The 19567-nt window shown below is 41.3% G+C and overlaps 1 protein-coding gene across 1 annotated transcript in view; it reads right to left on the reverse strand.

The window, feature by feature from the left end:
* SLC6A11 (solute carrier family 6 member 11) overlaps positions 1-19085 on the reverse strand; it is an 84495-nt gene extending 65410 nt beyond the window's left edge. The window contains exons 1-4 of the mRNA XM_062500442.1: positions 18866-19085; positions 15983-16117; positions 15672-15812; positions 14157-14247 (exon numbers count right to left, since the gene is read on the reverse strand). Coding sequence (XP_062356426.1) covers positions 14157-14247; positions 15672-15812; positions 15983-16117; positions 18866-19085 — 587 coding nt within the window. The remainder of the gene's footprint in view (positions 1-14156; positions 14248-15671; positions 15813-15982; positions 16118-18865) is intronic.
* Between the last annotated feature and the right edge of the window lie 482 nt (positions 19086-19567).

The raw sequence follows: 19567 nt of genomic DNA on the forward strand, positions 1-19567 counted from the left end.
ACTGAGACAAAATATTTGTGTTTGGGCCACAATAATAGTGAAATGGAAAGCTTTTTCATTTGGCTATATTTTCACTGCAAAATAATATTGAAAAAAAATCCTAATGTTTTAATCGAACCGGGGGGTTTATGGCCGTTTGGATTTATTTATGTACATGTGAACCTAAACATGAGTGAAATTCCTTTTCCAAAAGGAAAATTCAATTCCTACACCGTTCTTCCCAAGCCACAAAACAACTTCATAAATAAATGTTCTCTGTCTCATGACTGAAACATTTCACACACCAAAAGACGCCTTTGCCTTAAGAACATAAATTTTAATGAAGGCTCGAGATGAAGATTTTTAAAGGCAACCAATTCCTGGGAGCAGAAAGAGCTCAGAGTTCTCTGGATGCTTTGGGAAGTCCCAAAGAGCAGAGACACCTCCTTTACCCACCCAGGACTCTCGGATATTTCTGTCAAGTGTTCCACAAAGCAAATGGCAAATGAATGGGCTCGCCACAATTAATTATCCCTGCGGGTCCTATGTGAAACAGGGACGTGGTGCCAATCGACGGGAACGTCCGCGCCATAATGAGGATTTCATTACCCTGGGGTGCTGTAAATCAGTTCGGCTTTCCTTTATTCCAGCACAACAAAGGGCTGGCGTTTCCCTCAGAAAGGGAGCAGCAACAAGTCCAGAAGTGAAAATTAACCTGTAAGATAAAATTCATGCCAAGAATGGATGCAAGGAGGGCGAAGTCCTGCCCCGGAGCTCTCCCTAAAGCCGCGCCTCAATTCTGCTGCTGGACCCGTGTGAGAGATCTCTCCTGGCAGGGAGCAGTCTGAATGCGCAGTTCTTCTCACAAAGCCTCAGTTCAGTCGAATCTACCCCGATTCTTATATTATTATATTATTCGACTGAAATAACAGGGAAAGGGGAAGCATTTTGAAAACATATGATTGTCCCCTGTGTCTGACAAGTGAGGTTGACATTCAGGGGTCAGATCACAGCTCTGCTCCTCAGCACCACGGCTTTTATCTAAAAGCTGCCGTGACCTCACATAAAGCACTGAAAACAACACAAAAATGTCCTGTTACTTCCTCCAGGCCTTCTTCCTCCTCTCTTACCTGCAAGAGCCCTGCACTGCCTTGTTCTCCACTCTTCATGCACAGCATACAGAAAAACAAGCAGTAAAATCAACCCTGAATGTGCTCCTCTCTGGTCTGAAGGAACAAACATTTGAAGAAAAGTTCTGTAGTGAACCCACAGCTGCTTTGCACCACACTTGGGTGAAAAGAAATAATTTTATCCTGTACATTAAGACTTGTTAAAGCTGAGCATGTTTAAAACCCCCTTAAATTGAACGAGAAATAACAGCTATTTCTTGAGAAATACAGAAATGGCTTGACTCTTTTCTCACTAGAATGCACTGCCACTTTTTTTTTTTTGAAGGAATTATTATCAACAATATTCCTTAATAGGTAAAGACCCAAGAACCTGGGATACCCCTGTAGTTGGCAGCACAACTGCAGGTAATCATCTGAATTACTCCAGAACATCAAACTCTGTTTGGAACAAGTCCGTTTAAACAGAATTTGCTGGCAACAACTTCAGGCTGTGTGAGACTTCACTGTGAGAAACATTTGTCCTGCACTGAAGAAACAAATCATTCATTACTGTTGGATGTCACTGAAAACAGAAATTGATGGGAGTTTGAAAGTGTTTATTGTCGGTATTGAGTTGTTTTGCTATTGTAGCTGCTTGAGGAGGGAGTTGTTTTGTTGTATAAAAATACTCAGCACTTCAGCCCCCTGAACCCACCCAGAGGCTGGGAGGGGAGGGAGGCCAAGGGATTGGTGGCATGTGAGCTTCTTGAGCAGAATATTGAGGGAAAAAGATTCCACTGCCATGGGGGGGAGTTTGGAATCAAAGGTTAATTCAAACCAGGGCAAGGTTTTAATTCAGTAGTAGCAAAGTATTAATTCTCCACAGCATATCTTGCTTGTAAGCAGAATATTAAACCCCAGCCAGGGTAGATTTGTGGTGTCTCACACTGTGCTTGAAGGTTTCATTACACACATTTAAATTGGCTAAATGTCAGTGAAGACTGTTACATTTCTTCTTGTAAATAACACAGAATAAAAGTGGCAAAAGTTCCAGGCATCTAATGAATAAAGGATACATTTGGGTGGAATAATAGGGCACATCTCCAAAGGGTAGCTGTCAGAAATGCTGAGGTTTGGTCACAAGGGTCTGTGCAGTTGGGCTGAACAAAACCATGACAAAATTACTCCAGCGTAGATTAATTCTACTTAGAGTAACAAATACTGTAGGCCTGGCTTAAATCTCACTTGAATCTAAATATAAATGTGGATTAGCAAGAAAATGAAAATGGACAGTCAGGAACATATAAAGATAAATTTCAGCATATTTACAGTACGTATAAAATAACGAACACAGAAAGCAATTAGACCTCATCCAAGGACCTTGTGGTCCCCACATGCCAGGGATGCCCCACTGCCAAGGGTCACCTCTGTCCTCTCCTTTCACATCACTGCACTGAGTGCAAACTTTACACAGAATTCACACACACAAAATCCCCTGGGAGATGATTTTCACAAATATTAGATACCTACTGAAAATGGGACTAGTTTTTTTGAGAAAGTACTAAAACACATTTCAGTTTGGTGCCTCAGTTCATGGAGAGTAAGAAGGGCCCCTCTTGTTGGAATTGCTGGAGAGGGAAATGCTATGAGATAGTTGAAAAACAACCTTTCCACCCAAATTTGAAAACAAACATTCTGAAAGCTTACACACTGCTTATTGGCTATGGGAACACTGGATTTTCCTGGGAAAGAGTGTCTTTATTAAAGTCTGAGCAGCTGGACCAGGCCCTTGAACAGAAAGACAGAAAGAGGATTAACAGCTGCCAACGCATTGTTGAAAGGAATGTCCTGGGGTGCTCCTTGCGTTATTTCATGATTTGGAAAGCTGAAGAACAGCTCCAGTCTATTTGAGAAAGGTCCCTTCATATTCCCACTTTCATTTGGAGCAGTTTCCAAGACACTTGGCTTTCCATACCCAAAACAAACAGCACCCAAACAGAGGAGCCTCTTGAGGTGCCTTGTCCATGGGAATGTGTCCAGCCAGGAACTCAGGGGGCAAAATTCCCTTTGACCCTGGGCCAGGCTCTGCCCTCAGAGCATTCTGAGGGGCTGAAGGGACACAGAATCATGCCACTGAGCAGTGTCCCTGTACAGAGCCCTTTCTTATTTTATATTTATAGTTATAGCTATAGATATAAATATATATTTATATTTTATATTTTATCCCTGCAGAGGTCAAACCCAGCACACATTTACCTCGTGAACCTCGTCACTGAGCTCCTCCTTAAAAACCAGAACACACCTGAGGGCCAGTGCTGCACAGATTCCCCATCAGTTTAGGAGAAAAGGATTGAGGTCTTTTAGACATCCTCTATTTCTGTGAGGAAGTGAATTCAAGTTTCTATCTAAAGACATTTCCTTAACTCACATCTTTCTTTCTCTCATTGCACTGTATGCAATTAATATTCATTTATTTCTGTGAAAATCTGTTGGTTTGAATATTTCATACCCAAATGCATTCAGGTATCCTGTGCAAATATCCAGTTTCTGACTCAGAAACTTGAGCAGATATTACTGAATTCTGAAAATTGTAGGATTGCAATTCCATGCACCAGAATCCTCTGTGATGCTTGAAGTGCCAGGAGCCTTCCCATGCCAAAACACCTGTCAGGAAGGTGAAACATTTCCCTTTGGCTGTCTAATCTGAGCTAATTGCTGTCTGATTTGGGAGATGCAGATCCATGCATCCAGACTGCATAACTCCAAGGTGGCAATGAAACAGCTGAGAAGGAACAAGTTGTTTTGAAAGAACCAGAGGAGACAAGATGATATTAAAGGTTTGAGATGTTCTCCACTGCCTTATCTACTTATATGATAACTTTGGAAAATGATACTGGTAAACTTAAAAAAATCTATGCTGAAAGCTAAATATGAAACTGTGAAACCAAAGAGCTGGCAGCTTACTTTGTGAAGTCCTTGGATTTTTTTACTTAAGATAAATATACTTTATACAGATCAAGGTAAAAAGAAAATTATCCTTCAATAAAATGAACCTAAAAACACTTGTTGATTCTCCAGTCAATTCATTACTGCATTTCTTGTACTGGTTTGCAACATTTCTCTTCTCCGTTGTGGTTTGTTATCTTCTGACACTGAAAATGTAAAGAATGCTGCAATATTGTCTTAGAGACAATATTGCTGAAGAACAATTGTCTAGAACATTCTATGTCCTGGAAATATCAAAGCTGTGAAACATTTTTCAGCTTTAACACTTAAATATTCTCTTCTATATATTACAGGACTGTAAAAGATAACTGTCAAATTAGAGACTTTTTGAGTTTCACTGCATAAAAAAAAGTAATAGAAGATGTGATAAGAGGCTTCTCCCTTTTCCAGGAAGGGAACACATATTTGAGCAATGATAACCTTTATGAGTTTTAGCCCCAGAGCAGCACAGAATCATGGAATAGTTTGGGTTGGAAGGGACCTTAAAAATCACCAAGTTCTACCCCCTGCCATGGGCAGGGACTCCTTCCACTGCCCCAGGCTGCTCCCAGCCCCAGTGTCCAACCTGGCCCTGGGCACTGCCAGGGATCCAGGGGCAGCCCCAGCTGCTCTGGGCACCCTGTGCCAGGGCCTGCCCACCCTGCCAGGGAACAATTCCTAATTCCCAATATCCCATCCAGCCCTGCCCTCTGGCACTGGGAGCCATTCCATGTCCTGTCCCTCCATCCCTTGTCCTCAGTCCCTTTCCATCTCTCCTGCAGCCCCTTCAGGCACTGCAAGGTCACAGTTCAGTGACCCCAAAGCCTCTCCTGTCCAGGTGAGCAATCCCAGCTCTCCCAGCCTTTCCTCCCAGCAGAGCTGCTCCATCCCTGGGGACATCCTGGAGCCTCCTCTGGGCCCTCCCCAGCAGCTCCAGGTCCTGCCTGTGCTGTGACAGGGCTGGACACTGCTGAGCAGAGCACACACTGAATCAGTGTCAGAATTCAGCAGGACACAACCCAGGCTGCATTTAATTGGTTCTGACCTAACTTCCACCCAAACTCTACAATCTGGATTAGCAGAGACCCTCTGGGTACTGTTTGTCCCTGCTTTGTCTTGCCGCCCTGAGGAGCTCAGTGATGTGATGATGACATGGGCAGGAGTGGCACAGTGACAGCATTAACACCCTACAGAGAGCAAATGTCTGACACAGAAAATGCCTTAAAAGTGAAAGGGATTACTCCTTTCAGCCTTTCCTTTCCCCCTCTAGAGTCTGATAATTGGGAAACTAAAAAGGGGCTGGTTGTGCCAAGTGTTTTCCCAGGGCCCTGGTGTGGTAATCACTGAAACACCTCCAGAACAAGCACAACTACAACTGCAAAGTTAAACAAATCCCAGTGGATTTTTTGTGGATTTAGTCACTAAAAGTGTTTAAAATCAAGAGAGACAGTCTAGATGCCAAACTCCCTGCAAGTCAACATGAGCTGACACTTTGGCTTTTCTGGAATATCCAGAACAAGAGTAGGAGGCTCTGAGTAGTGTCCAGACCTCTCTTTTGGAGGTTTCATGGAAACTCTAAAACAGCAAATATAGCCACAGGTTTCTAAAAGAGCTAAAAACAGTCATTGACAGATATTGCTGGATTGGTGTGCTCCCCAGCCATCAGTGCTCAAGGACTAGAAAGAAATAGTTCAGCTTTTAGAAGATAATCCATGGGTTACAGATGGAGAGAAATTTATTGGAAATTCTTTAAAGTTAAATTCTTTCATTCTCCTTTTCTGGAAATCCACTTAGTTCCATACTTGACTTGTTCCTCAACGCAGCAGACAGACAATTCCCAGTGGTCACATTAGCAAGAATCCCTCAGCTACATTATTCTGAAATATTTACCTCTTCCAGCAGATCCTGTATGAATAACACATAACAGAACGAATCATCCCTGGCTGAGCCACATTTGCTGCTATCCAGCCTAGTTCCTTCTCCTTAAATTCCTGATAGGGTTGAATGCTGTTCCATTCCTTACCCATTTCTAAGCACATCCAGTTAAAAGGAAAAATTAGGCTTTCCTCTGCAGATTTTCCTCTGAAATTTATAGCACAGATTGCAAAAAAATGACAATAATGACATATTTCTTGTGCCATCACCTGTCTCATTAAGGTCAGTACAGGTTATTTGGCTCTGAGCATATGTGTGTGTGTATATATATTTTTTTTTCATTTTTACACGTGTGTGTCTGTGTATCTCTCACACAGAACATCCCATTCCTGACCTATTTTCCTTACCCCTCTTTCAGTGAAGTCATGGCAACTTCTCCTTACCCAACCCCAAGGGTTTAATCCTGTTAAATCACTTTTTGTGCTGTTCCTTTCACCTCTGCTCTACAGTCTCTTTTCTCAATATATCCAATGACTCCTTCAGGCTTTTTGTGTAATTTTCCCTCTTCTCCTCTCTGAAGAAGTCATCTAGCAACAAAATTCTCTTTTTATTCACCTTGAGTGGTACAAATTAGCTCAGCACACAGCACCAGCTGTGAACTGAAAGCACACAGGAGAAATGAAGTCAAGCTGATGCCTCTCAGAATTTGTGTGGAGCCTTTTAGAAAACCTGTACAGTTATACTCAGCTTTTCACTATTAATTAACTGTTCATCAAATGAGAACTACTGGGCACAAAATATTGAGAACTACTGCATGATCTTGTAAAACAGACCTTCAAAAATGAGTTTTTGGCTACAAATTCATGTAACAAATGAATGGTGATAAGCTCTTATCTCTTCCTCACAGAACAGGCCAAAAAAAATCCATTACCTGACTGAAAAAAAAAAATTAAAAATTTAAAAAATTCCTCTGTCTACATATTTCTTATCTCGCTTGGCCTTGGACTGAACTCCAGTCACAAAAATTCCCCTAAGGCGTGAAAAGGTGCAGGGGCACAAGGAGTAAAGAATAATTTACAGCCCAAAAGGATAAAAAGCGATCTACAAATGGGCAAGAGTTATTTTGGGAGGTCTGAATGCTTTGTCCACACTTGCAGCTCCTGGGTCTTCATAAAATATCATTCTGCTGTAGCACTTGCAAATTACAGAATTATTAATTAAATCCAGATTAATTCTACTGGATCAATTTGTCATTTATGAACTAAAACCTGTGGACATCAGATATGAAATAATTAAAGAATTGTTGAAGGGATCTGGGGGAGGTATCAGTAATTTCCTTTGCACCCAGAGGACAGCAGTGCCCACACTGCTGTTCCAAGGCTTGTACTGATTAATGTTCTGAAGCCTTTCCAGGAATTCCAGTGCAATATTTAATGACTTTCCTCTGGAAGTCCTCCTGACACAGCAGAGCAATTTTGCTGCCATGTAAGAATACAGTGCAATATATAGGATATATTAGAATATATAAGAATATCTTGCAAAACAGTGAATATTTTTTACAAAGTATGGTTGCTTTGTTTTGTTTTCCCAGCCTGTGCTCACTATAATTTTTGCACAGTAAAAACACCTCTCCTTTGAGCATTTAATTCAATTTAAAATCCCAAGCCTTTCTGTTAACACCCTGAATCTACAAAGCCATATTTGGAAATACTCTTTTAAAAAGTGTCTAAATATTTTATTTTTCTTATGATGGTACTTTTTCAAGTCCAAAACCAGACAGGGGCTTCATGAATTGTATGGAAATCTGTCCTTTACACAATATCCATGCTGAGATAGCCAAAAACCAGAGGAATGTGATTCCTGTTAAGTGATGTTTTCAGTTACTTGTGCAGCTCTAAAATCCTTCTCACCAAAGCCCTTCACATTCCCAATTCCAAGAGAGGGAATAAATGTAATGGACGTATTCCTGGACAGTTGGAAATAGAAGTCTCTTATTACTTGGATATTTAAGGGATTGCAGAGATATGAAAAAACATGCCTTTGGAAGAGCTCCATGTTATATGTTGGCACATCCAGTCTTCCACATCTTTTTCCTGTGGTCAACCAGTAAAGAAAATAATTCTTGGACTGGGCAACTTTGTCAAACATGGATGGGACATTTCAGCTCCATTGGGAGCTACTGGAGGGGACTAATTGTTCTCAGGCAGCAAATGGCACCAGAAGTATCCTACTTTCACTTTTTGAGATTTAAAAGTTTGTGTAGATACTTCCCACTTTCATTTTTCTAGATTTAAAAGCTTGTGTAGACACTTTCTGCTTTCACTTTTCTGGATTTAAAAGTTTATATAGACACTTCCTACTCTCAGTTTTCTAGAAGATTTAAAACTTTGTGTAGATATTTGTAGGAGGTTGTACATAGCAACTCAGGAAAAAGGGAATGAGCTGGTTTTATAATTGCATAAAACCAGACATAGCTGAAGGGAGGCCTTTCAATAGAGGGGTTCTGTACATAAATTAAAAAAAAAAAATTAACCCCCCCACAACAAACCCAGCAAACCAACAAGCTATGAGAAAGCAGTGAACCCCTGGCAAAGGCAGGAGAAACACTCCTGGTTATTCTGGCTTGTGCCGCTCCTGGCTGATTTGGCCAAGCCCATCATGGCACAAATGAGGTTTTGCTATTTTAGACCTTTCAATTTATATTAATTTCACCCCTTCAAGCAAAATGTAATTCTTGCCCCACAACAGCAAAAAGTGCATATCGAGATGTACAAGTCTGTAAACCCACATTCCTGCATTAACTGGAGTAATGAATATGCCCTCATTGCTACAAATAAAAAAGATTTACTAGTTTTCAGAAAAATTGGATATCTAAGCCAGCAGCTTCTAAAGATCATAGTTTTTAAGCGCCTCTCTCCATTTTTGTGCATGTTTACCTACCATTAGTAACAATAATAGCACTTCTAGAACTTTAACAATTGTGCAATTAAGGGATATTATAAGTAGATCATGTACAAGCTTTGATACAAAAACTTAATTTCTGCAAGCCAAAACTTGACTGTATTTTAACACAGGAACCAACCAAATGCTTCAAATTCCCGAAGCAGCAGAAAAGTCAGGAGAACTTGCAAACTTGAAGGTCATTTTTTCACCATCCAAAGAGAAAGTGTTATTTACAACGGGAAATGGGAAAATCAAAACCTGTGGAAGTTCTTCTACCTGGCTTAGGGTCCAGCCCTCAATAGAGGAAAAACTGGCAGCACTTGGACACAGTGCCATTCGCTTTTTTCAGCTGAAGTCAGGCAAAGTCAGCCGTCCTGAGGGAGAGCTCACAAGGCTCCAAACAAACAGCAATTTTCACAGGGTCCCTTATGAGCTGGGCAGCAAGAAGAGGGTCTGGCACGATTTAATGTCCTACAAGACACCCACAAAGGGGCTGGTTCGGGGTGGTGCTGGCTCCCCTGGGCACTGAGCACTGCAGGACCAGGCTCAGCTCACCCCTGACTTTTCAGTGTGCTGAAGATTAACCACAGTGTGACTCCTGCACTCGTTTGCAGCCTGAATGAAACAGGAAAAACCTCTTTTTTGACTTTGCGAGGCAAGGGTTTGTGCCTTTTTCTTTTTGCTGAGAACAGCCCCTTTTCTTTTTGCCCAGACAAAACCAATGTTTTTTCTCACTGGGCTTTACTTGGAAACGCTGAGGATGTGTCATCCCCTCCAGAGGGTGACAGGCCAACAACCAGACCTCCTTTAACAGAGCACCAAGTTGTTGCTACACAGCCAATAAAAAACTATTGAGGTGGAATCAGCCACAAAACCACGGCTCCTCTTTCTGTCCAGCTCCCTTCCCAGGCACTGGAAAGCTCCAATTCCTGCCCGTGGTGACAGACTGGAGCAGCAGCCAGAAGAGCACACGGGCATGGATGGCTGCAGCCCCCCCACCTGCCAGGCAAGTTCCTCTCCTAGGAAAGCTGAAAATGATGGAGCAGAGCATCTCCCCTCTGTTTCCCAGGCTGCAAAAACATCCTCACCTACAACCACAGCTCTTTTCCATATCTTGCTCTAATTTACCAGTAATTAGCAGCTACTATTAGCTACTTAAAGTTTGGACACTAAAAATTCTATGTGCCACACCTTGAAACTGTGATTATTACTTTTTCGTAGAAAATCCCTAAACAAACTATACAGCTGGGATGAGTGAAAGGTCATAAGTGGGAGAAAACAGGTCAAGTCTCTGAATGGTGGCACTAGTATGAAGGGAAATGTGGAAATTCAGGCTCTTGTCTATCCTTTGGAACACAGCAGCAGGGAGCTTGAAGAATAAAAATTGAATTTTTATCAGTTTAGCTGCTTCCCTTAGAGACTGTACACACAGAATGTGGAACTTCTCAAGGCTGGGGCTTGCAAGGCTTTTTTGAGCAAGAAATCCTTTAATCCCCTAAATTTTGATCAGTTGTCAGTGGTGTCTGCTCGCTCAAATGAAGTCTTAAAACACTAACAGGGATAGATATTTTTAAGCAGGAGAAGAAGAAAAGAGTGTCCAAACTGCCAGATTTTGCTGCACTTCCAGCAGAATCATCCCATTTTCACTGTGTAGCTACAGGGATGTGGTTATCAATTACCGTCTCACAAAAATATTTCAAGTTTTGAACTTTAATGAGATTCTCTGGAGTGCACCAAAGGGAGTACAGCACCTAGGACCTGCTGCAGGATTTCTCTCTGAATCATTTTTGGTTGATTTGTTTGTTTTAACAAAGAAGCAATCCTTGTAAGACAAAAATTTAACTTTCACCCTCTGTGTGAGGCAGTTGCCAAAGCAGGGAGAGAAGGATGAATTATCAGTTCCTGTTAAGGGAGCAAGGGAACAGCATCCTCTGGGCACACCTGAGGAAGGGGAGCTGGAAAAGCTTCAGAGCACTGCCAGATATCTTCTGGCACCTCTGCTCCTGAGTCAGTCCCTGCCTGACTTGAGCCACAGCTTCAGGAGTTGCCAAGGCTGTAGAAGCAGCAAAATCTGCAAATATTTCAGCAGAAAGGCTGGAGTTTTGGTTTGCAATCCTCAAGCCAGCTGAGGATTTGGATTTGCTTCCAGTCGTGAGTGAGTAAGAGCTGAACCTTACAGCCCAGCTAGTGGAAAAGACTGAGCAGCACCAGGCAAAAGAGAAAAAATTCCTTTCCAAAGCCAGAAAGAAAGATGTTCTGGGCCTGGTGTATTCATTTACACACTTAAACCCAAATCCAACTTGTCGCCCCTGCTCCCAACCTCTGCTGGCACTAAGAGAACGTAAATCTTGTGTGAAATGAAACACAGCAACCTGAACCTCCCCAGCATGAGGAACTCTCAGACTGGGAGCACTGGGCTTGAGAGCAACAGCAAGAGCAGGGGGGAATTACTGGGTCTTTGCTTGTTAGGCTGGCTTTAATTAAAACCATCTGAAGATATTGTGATTATCCTACAAGGCTGTGGCAATGAGATATGGCTGTGGAAGGAAAGCTGCAGCATCAGCCTGATACTTCACAAATGCAGGACTGAGTCTCACATGTAAACAAGCTCACTCACAAAAAGCAAACAGGATTGCTGTGCACAATAATTACCAGTCTAATCCAGAGATTAACTCATCAAACAAAAAAAAAAAAAATCCCACAAAACCCCATTTTTTTCCCCCCACAGCCAACCCTTCACACAATAAATTGGCTTTATGTGGCCACAACTTAGAGGAATTTCAATGGCAGCCTTGGCACTGCAGGGAGCAAAGTGTGAAGGTTCTGAATGGTTACTCTGACAAAACCTGAAGCCTCCCCCTTCCCTACTCCAGGAGCTTGACTCTTTACTATTTGTTCCAACAAGTTTACAACGAGTTTATGGCTCCTGGCAGCAGAATTTACAAAATAATAAAGCAGCATCAGGAGAACAGCACCTCTGGCTGAGGGAAATAACATTGCTGGTAACAGCTATCTCCAGACAAATTAACTCTTCTAGCAATATTTACTTTGTATTAACTGCTCTGCCATCTGCTCTTTATACAGAAAAACCCTGCTGTGCTTTTAGGTCTGATATTTAAGACATGTAATTTAATTATAATCTTAATTCCAATGAGGTATTTCAAGGCAAAAATCAATCTTGATTTTTAGTAAGGCTCATTCTTCCACTTTAAAATGAGTTTTTTGTGAGTTTTTATTTTTTTAATTTTGAAGTCCTGCAATGTCATAACTACTTAAATTTCAAACAAGCCAAGCACCTTCCTTGGCAGGAAGAGAGTACATTTACTTTCCATGTGCAAAACTATGCAACTCCAGTTTTGCTTGGACAGAGAAAATAGATAAGTTTAATATCTTAAGTTATTTTGGCCAGCAAACTGTTAGTGCTATGAAAATTTTGTCTGTGACACAATAAAGAAAGATGTTTCAAATAAATAATGGGTTATTTAATTTACATTTTTTTATTTGCTGTTTATGATTTTAAAAGGTTTGGAAAGTGTATTTCCAACTTTTTATAGACAAGACTATAAAAGCAGATAGAGAAAAGGCCTAATCTGAATATCTCTTCTAGTTTCATAATTTATTCCTGATTTAGGTTGGGAAATATGCCCCAAAATTGAAGGGTTTTAAACCCACTGCAACTTGATTGCAAGTTGAGCTACAGAATCTTGTTGATCTTCATTTTCAGAGATTTCTGAGAAGGGATGTGCTTAAAATGGATTTGTATGAGCTTCAAAATAACACCAACACAGGAATTCAGGCGATCCAGAGATGAGCACTAACACAAAACCCACAAATCCATAGAAATATGAGAGTAAAAAACTTTGTCCCCTTCATAAAATTGAGCTAAACATTTCTTACTTTGGATAACTGGGGCTACCATCAGTGGCTGAGTTGGGAATGTTGTTGAAAAATCATATAAATGCAGGGGGCAAATTGGCTAATACTTGAGAAAATATATTATTCATTTTTTCATCTAAGAATAAATACTAAGTCTTAATGCTCATTTTCTCAAAGCACCATAAGAGGTTTTTGCTAAAATAAAATGAAATGGTAGCATTAAGGGATGCCACCTGAGAAACTCTTGTTTATTCTGAAACACTGGAGTAGATAGATTTTATGATACAAGGTGTTCAGATTATTGAAAGTTTTAACAGAAAATAAAATTTCAGTTTTACCCAGAATGCATGTGTCTCATTGTTCAGGTTTAGTTTGCTTGAGGGGGGAGTGTTTTATTTTTAAATGAAACAGTAATATTTTCTGGAACAACTCATGAAGTCTTAGTTTACTGATGTTGCAGGAAAAAGAGATTCAGGCAGACAACAGCATGTCCCAAGATTCAAGGAAATTATGTCAGTGTAGAGTTCTCCCTTCACGGAGCTTTAATTCCTCGTTCTTTAAAGTGTAGCTGTTGCTGTCCTGAACACAAAACAACCTCAGAATAAGGCTCTGTCTTAAAAATAAAATTAATGCCTCCTCAAGAAATTACAGCAACCCAGGCTTTGAACTGTAAAGTCACTCAGAATTCAATGAAACATTCAATTTCTCTGATTGGCTTAACATACACTACACCCTGCAAGGAACAAATGGGAGGCTACACTGCACTGATTAAATATTTATAATCAGAAAAAAGATGTCACCAGAAAAGCAGATCATCTTTTGCAAAGATCTGATTTTCTTCCCTTAGTCTTACCAGAAATCAGAGTGGGGGGACAGGAGAGAGTTAAACTCTCCTGTTATTCTGGCTGAATAACTAACACTTACACAGTCCTTTAAAAAATAATGAGATCCAGGAGCCAGAGTATTAGTTAGCTGAAACAAGAATGAAGATACAGCTCTCAAACTCCTAAGGGAAGAAACATTTGTGAAGAAAAAAAAAAAAAAGAAAGAAAGAAAGAAAAAAGAAAAAAAGGAATATTGTAAATCATCTTCTTTCTTTCACCTTTGCCTCCTCATTAGTATGGGTTGGAGGCTCTTTCCTCCAGCAGCAGGAGCCAAGCTCCCGAGCAAGTGGCACACTTTGTTCTACGTCCTTTCAGGATATGGAATTCCTTTCCTTGTACCCCCTAAAAAAAAAGAGTTATAAACTTTCCTTCTGACTGTGGCTGGATAAGAAAATTTCCAGCTGAACTCACATCCTTAAGTGCTATACGGTTATGAGGTGTAAAAGATCAAATCACTGCAAGGTAATGAATAGTCTGATCAAATAGAAGGTTTGTGTGCACTTACTCCCAGAATTCCATCACTGGAGAGGTGGCATTCTGTAAAGAGACTTGACTGCAGTTGCTCATGTTAAGTTTTTGAAATTCCACACAGTTTTCTAGAAAAGAACAAAACAAAACAAAAAAGCTATGTTGACACTGTGGACATGCAAGTACGGTTCTTGTTCATGTCCCAGTTTGTGCAGCTTGGAAAGCCCCCATTCTGCAGCACATTTTCTGGATGCGGTTAAAGGGTTTCTGGGTACACTAAATGCCAGAGCTGCTACTTCTGCAGCACCAGGTTATGATAACCCAGAAAAACATCCATGAGGAATCTCCTACAACACTTCCCAAAGGCACAGGGCCAAAATCTCACCTCAGGCAGAAGAGAGAAACGTTGAGAAACCGAGGCAATGGATTGGGAATTAAAACATGCCCCTACTGCAGCTGCTGGCTCCATGGTTTATGGCTACAAACAGCTTATGCAACATGGCCAGCCATAAACTCCCACTTTTTCCTGGTAGGGCAAGTGGATGTTTCCCCTGGCTCATCATTGTGATTATTACTATTATTATTATTATTGTCTCTAACACAAAGGCCAAAGCAGCTCAGCATTGTGGAGCATTTGAGCAGTGCTAACGCGGGCCAAACTCCTTTGCAGGGCTGCCAGAGTTGATACCAAAGCCTTCCTCATCCACTGGGCCCAGAATTACCACCCTGACAGACAGTAAGATTTCAGGCAGCTTTAAGCGTGCTCAAAGAACACAATAAAAGGCCAATCAGTGAACACTATGAAGGACAACATAATGGGTACTTGATTTGAAATTATCCTGTATATATGGGATAAAAGCTAAAACTTCAGAAACGTGGGAACTGGGATGAGATCCTCCCCATGGATGTTTGGGATCTACAGGCTCAATAAGCAGAGAATTACAGATGTAAGTATCAATGGAAGGACAGATACAGAGCCCCACAAACCCTTCTGAATACACACCTTATCCTTCATGCAGGAGGCTACTTTACATGCAGCAAGGATTATTTATGAGACTAAATTTCCAGAAGTAGCTTGATGAACATTATCCCTCAACATCTGGCATTTAAAAGAGCAAATCCAAAGATCCACATTTAATATTTTTCCCTCTCCATTCAAACTCCTCCTGACTTCATTAGAGTGAAAGAGCAAGATTGCAACCTGTCATCAGGTCATTCTCTGCTGCAGAATTCACTCACTGTGTTCACAGAGAATAGATATGATTGAAAATGAGAGTCTTGGGATTTAGCCAGATCTTACAGAATTAACAAATCCATAGTCTTTTTCTGCTGACATTCTATTCTAGAGGAGTAAATGCTTTACAAAGACCTAACCCAAAAAGGTCTAAGGCACTTTCACTCCAGGTTTCCTTTCTCTGGCTGTAGTGGGATGAGATTGGCCCCTTTCCACAGACAATACAAAGCTACACCAATAGCTTTGTTCATGACCTTTCAATATATGAATCAATCACTTGGCAGATTTCTATAGTGGCAATCTCTGCTGAGGCCATACCTGTATTCCATTCGTGGCCACAGGAAGCCCAGGGAAGCTCTGTAGTAAAGCAGTTGAACAAATAAAAGATAGCCCATGCTAAAATGATGATGTAATACACATTTAGGTGTGCCTCTATAACTTGGGTAGCATAGCCAATGCCTGGAGGAGCAAAAGAAAAAGTGAGATACAAAACTTCTGCTGTTCAGGCGGAATTTAATTTAAAACAAATGCTTACTCTTAAGTACATCTTAACCTCAGTTTTGATACAATTTATTTCATTTTACTTCAAATGGAACGCTTTCTCTTGCAGTAGAACACGGAATTGTTACCTTCAAAGAGAGGGCAAACTTTCCTCCAGCATGTGATGCCTCCTTCACTTGTAAACTGTCCCAAGGCCGTCTCCAAGAAAAATACTGGTATTCCACAGCAAATAAAAAAGACCACATAGGGGATGAGGAAAGCACCTGCAGGTGAATATTGAGGGAGTGCTGGTTAGAATGAACAGGGCTCCTCAGCAGCACAGTGAGGATTTTCCCAGTAAAGGAAGGATTGGCTGTGAGCCGTCAGTGCAGTGCAGGAAGGGTTTACTCCCACCCCAAATATCCAAAGTTAACCTGTAAGCCAGGGCCAGAGACTAAAACAGACTAGATCAAAGTTCCTCTGCATAAAGTCAGCCCAGGGGTCTCTCAAACACAGAAAAGATCCCAGCCATGCTCAGCACCATGTCAGTCTGCTCTACCTTCCTTGCTTTTTCCAGGGATGAGGAAGCATTACAGATATTAAATCTGAGAAATTATTTTCATGTTATTTATATGAGCTTGATGATAAGGATTGTGAAAAGGCAATGAGCAAACAAACTTTACAACTACTTACAAGGACAGGAAAGCAGGACTTGGCCTTATCAGCCAGAAGTAATGATGTGAAATGCTAGGAACATAACAAAGCATCAACATTTTTATTGGATGCTGACAAGAAACTCTAGTACAGGTAGTGAACCGCAGCAAAACCCAAATACTGCATGCCCACAGCCTGCAACAACTGTGGTGTTTCAGTCACCTTGATCAGAAAGTTGAGACAACTACATCCACCTGCTCTGACTGGCAGTTTCTCATCTCATCACCACGAGTCTGGTCCCTCAGCCAGGAAATTTCCCTAGAGATGAATACCAGGTGCCTCTCCAGCAATCCACAGGGATTCCATGAAGATGGAATGCTTGTACGGCTCTTCTGGACAATTTACTGACCAGTATCAAATCTAGCTTGGCACTCTCATACAATCATAGTGAGTTTAACAGGGCAACCCGTGGAAATCCAAAGCATCAGCTTGGACTCTTTTTCCAGCACTGTTCCAACAGGCTTAGGAACATTAGAAAACATCGGGATTCCCAGCTTGCAAAAAGATCATATTCCAAGAAACACCTAATTCTAAACACACAAAGAAATTAATTTTCCTCAAAACCTGAACATCCACAACCTAAAATTGTGGATGATTATTCCTACACTCCCTGTTATGACTTGGAGTAGGCACCAGACAAGTCACACCTCACAAGTTCCAAACTACAGCTTCTAGATTTGTTCTGTAAAAAGCAAGTTATTTCACAACTAGCTCAGATATTTACCACTGTCTTCCCCTAGCACACACCAAAGGGTTGGATGCATCGATTAAAGCACTACAAACAAACTCTGGTCTAATTCCAGCAGGGGGTTACAAAGCCACAGGTCACAGACTGAGCTTTCATTGACTGAAACTGGTCAATGGCAAACGTCCCATGGTGCCAGGACACAACCAATTAAATCACACCCACTTATTCTATTCTTAAAGAATACAGTGGTGACTAAATATATTTAAGGAACCACTTTTTCATCAAATCACCCAAAATAATGATTAAAATTCTTTCTACCTCATGTTACAGCCTTAAAAATGGTAGCATCACCTTTTGACAAGCTGGCACACACCTACAAATAGACAGCTAAAGGTGGCTGTAGGAACCAAAAAAATTACACACCAAAAATACATTCCAGTCATTTCCTCTGCCAAAAGCTCTCTGGGAACACTTTGACCACAGACAAGAAAGGGTTGTGTACATGATACATATTAATATTCAGGGTTTGGTAGCAGCATTCTCTAAAGAGCTGAACTTTTGTTACCTAAGTTTGGCCAAAATACAGAGATGTAAACAAAGGAACTTCCAACAACAAACACAACTTGCACAGTGGGATTTGTCTTGTAGAAACAGCACACGAAACAGGCTAAAAAACCCTCCCTGAGTTCAGATAAGGAGGGACAAGGAATGGAAATTTGGCACAGCAAACAACCCATCAAAGAGCAGATCTGTGCTTATCACAGCCCTGAACATCCTATTTTTCTTCCAGCCTCTGTGTTTATACTGCCACTGACTCAGGCCTTAAGTGGGGAGAAGGTTGAACCCAGTCCACAGAATTCTAAACTGAGTTTGTAATTTACTTTTCTTTCTTAATTGCTGCCCAAGTCACAGCTGATGTGCTTATTCTCAACTGTCATTTATCTTATACAGTTTATAGTTGGCTAGAAAAAAACACATGCTGCATGTTATACTCCTGTAGAAGTTGAGTCTGCTCTTTTCTCTCTCAAATAACATTTATATTTTATACTTCTTAGGGTTTGCTCTCTTCTTTGAGTAACCCATAGTTTTACATCTCTCCCTACCTCGCTGTAGGAATTGGGGAAATACTGAGGGAAACAAAAAGAACACTGAGGTATAAAAAATTTCATGTGACAAAGAAAGTATATTTTGTCTTTGTGGCATTATTAGAAAAAATATATTCATCCTCCCCAAAGTACACTGTAGTGACAAATAGAGTGCTGCCTTCTTTTCTGTGTCAGACAAATTTAGTTAAGCATGCCTGGGTGTGCATTCACATGCAGAAGACAGCATGTACTACTACAACAGAATGCTAGCTTCTCCTGCATGAAAAATGCTACTGAAAAAAATACTTCCATTTACTAACTCAACAGAAACTTGTAAAAATAAACCATATGGCGTTTGGAGAGAACAAAAGAGGAACACAATGATTTTTCTTAGTTGTCAGATGTTTAATGCTTCCCTGTCTGCACATGCACTGAAATCCTGACCACATATCTCTTACTAGTGCAATAAATCACTGCAAGACATTCTTAACTGTTACATTCCCGTGTTTAATTCCCATGGAAATCCACACACGATGCCATCTTACCTCCTCCATTCTTGTAGCAAAGATATGGGAATCTCCAGACGTTTCCCAACCCAATAATCTCCCCTGCTACAGAAAGCACAAATTCAACCTTATTGTTCCAGTGGCCTCTTTCATGAACTTTCTTATCATTGCTGTGAACAAGGTTGGTACTTGAAGCTTCCGGGTCCAAAGCATCTTCTGGCTTGCCATTAATTATAGGAATAGTCTTTTCAGCTGTCATGACTTTTCAGCCTAGAGGAGAACAAAAGAAAAACACACAGGTGTGTTAAGACACTTGCTGGTGCTGATCTTCGGCGACTGAAATCTCCCAGGGTGGCATTGGCTTCTTGTTACCCATGGAAATCTGCGGGTGAAAATGAAGGAGGCAACTCCACAAGACTGGGAAAATTGTAAAGCATGGGAAAAGGAAAATAAAGGGGTGGGAACAAGAGAAAAGGTTCTGTGCAAGGGAAGGACTTATTCCAAGTAGGGACGGGTAACTTCCCAGCAGAGAGGGAAGCCTTTCAAAAATCCCTCCCCAGGCAAGGACTCCAGCCTGGCTGACCTACCAGAGGACAGGGATCTGCTGCACCTTCCAGGCGCACACCTGAGCCGGGCGCTCTCGGGGATGCGTTCAAGGGCTGGAATGGTCGTGGCCTGCCGGGAGGAGCGGGGGAGCTCCGGGATTACTCACCCAGGGCTCTGCCCGTGCCTGCGCGCCGG

This window comes from Cinclus cinclus, chromosome 12 (genome assembly GCF_963662255.1).
Source record: "Cinclus cinclus chromosome 12, bCinCin1.1, whole genome shotgun sequence".
Lineage (NCBI taxonomy): Eukaryota > Metazoa > Chordata > Aves > Passeriformes > Cinclidae > Cinclus > Cinclus cinclus.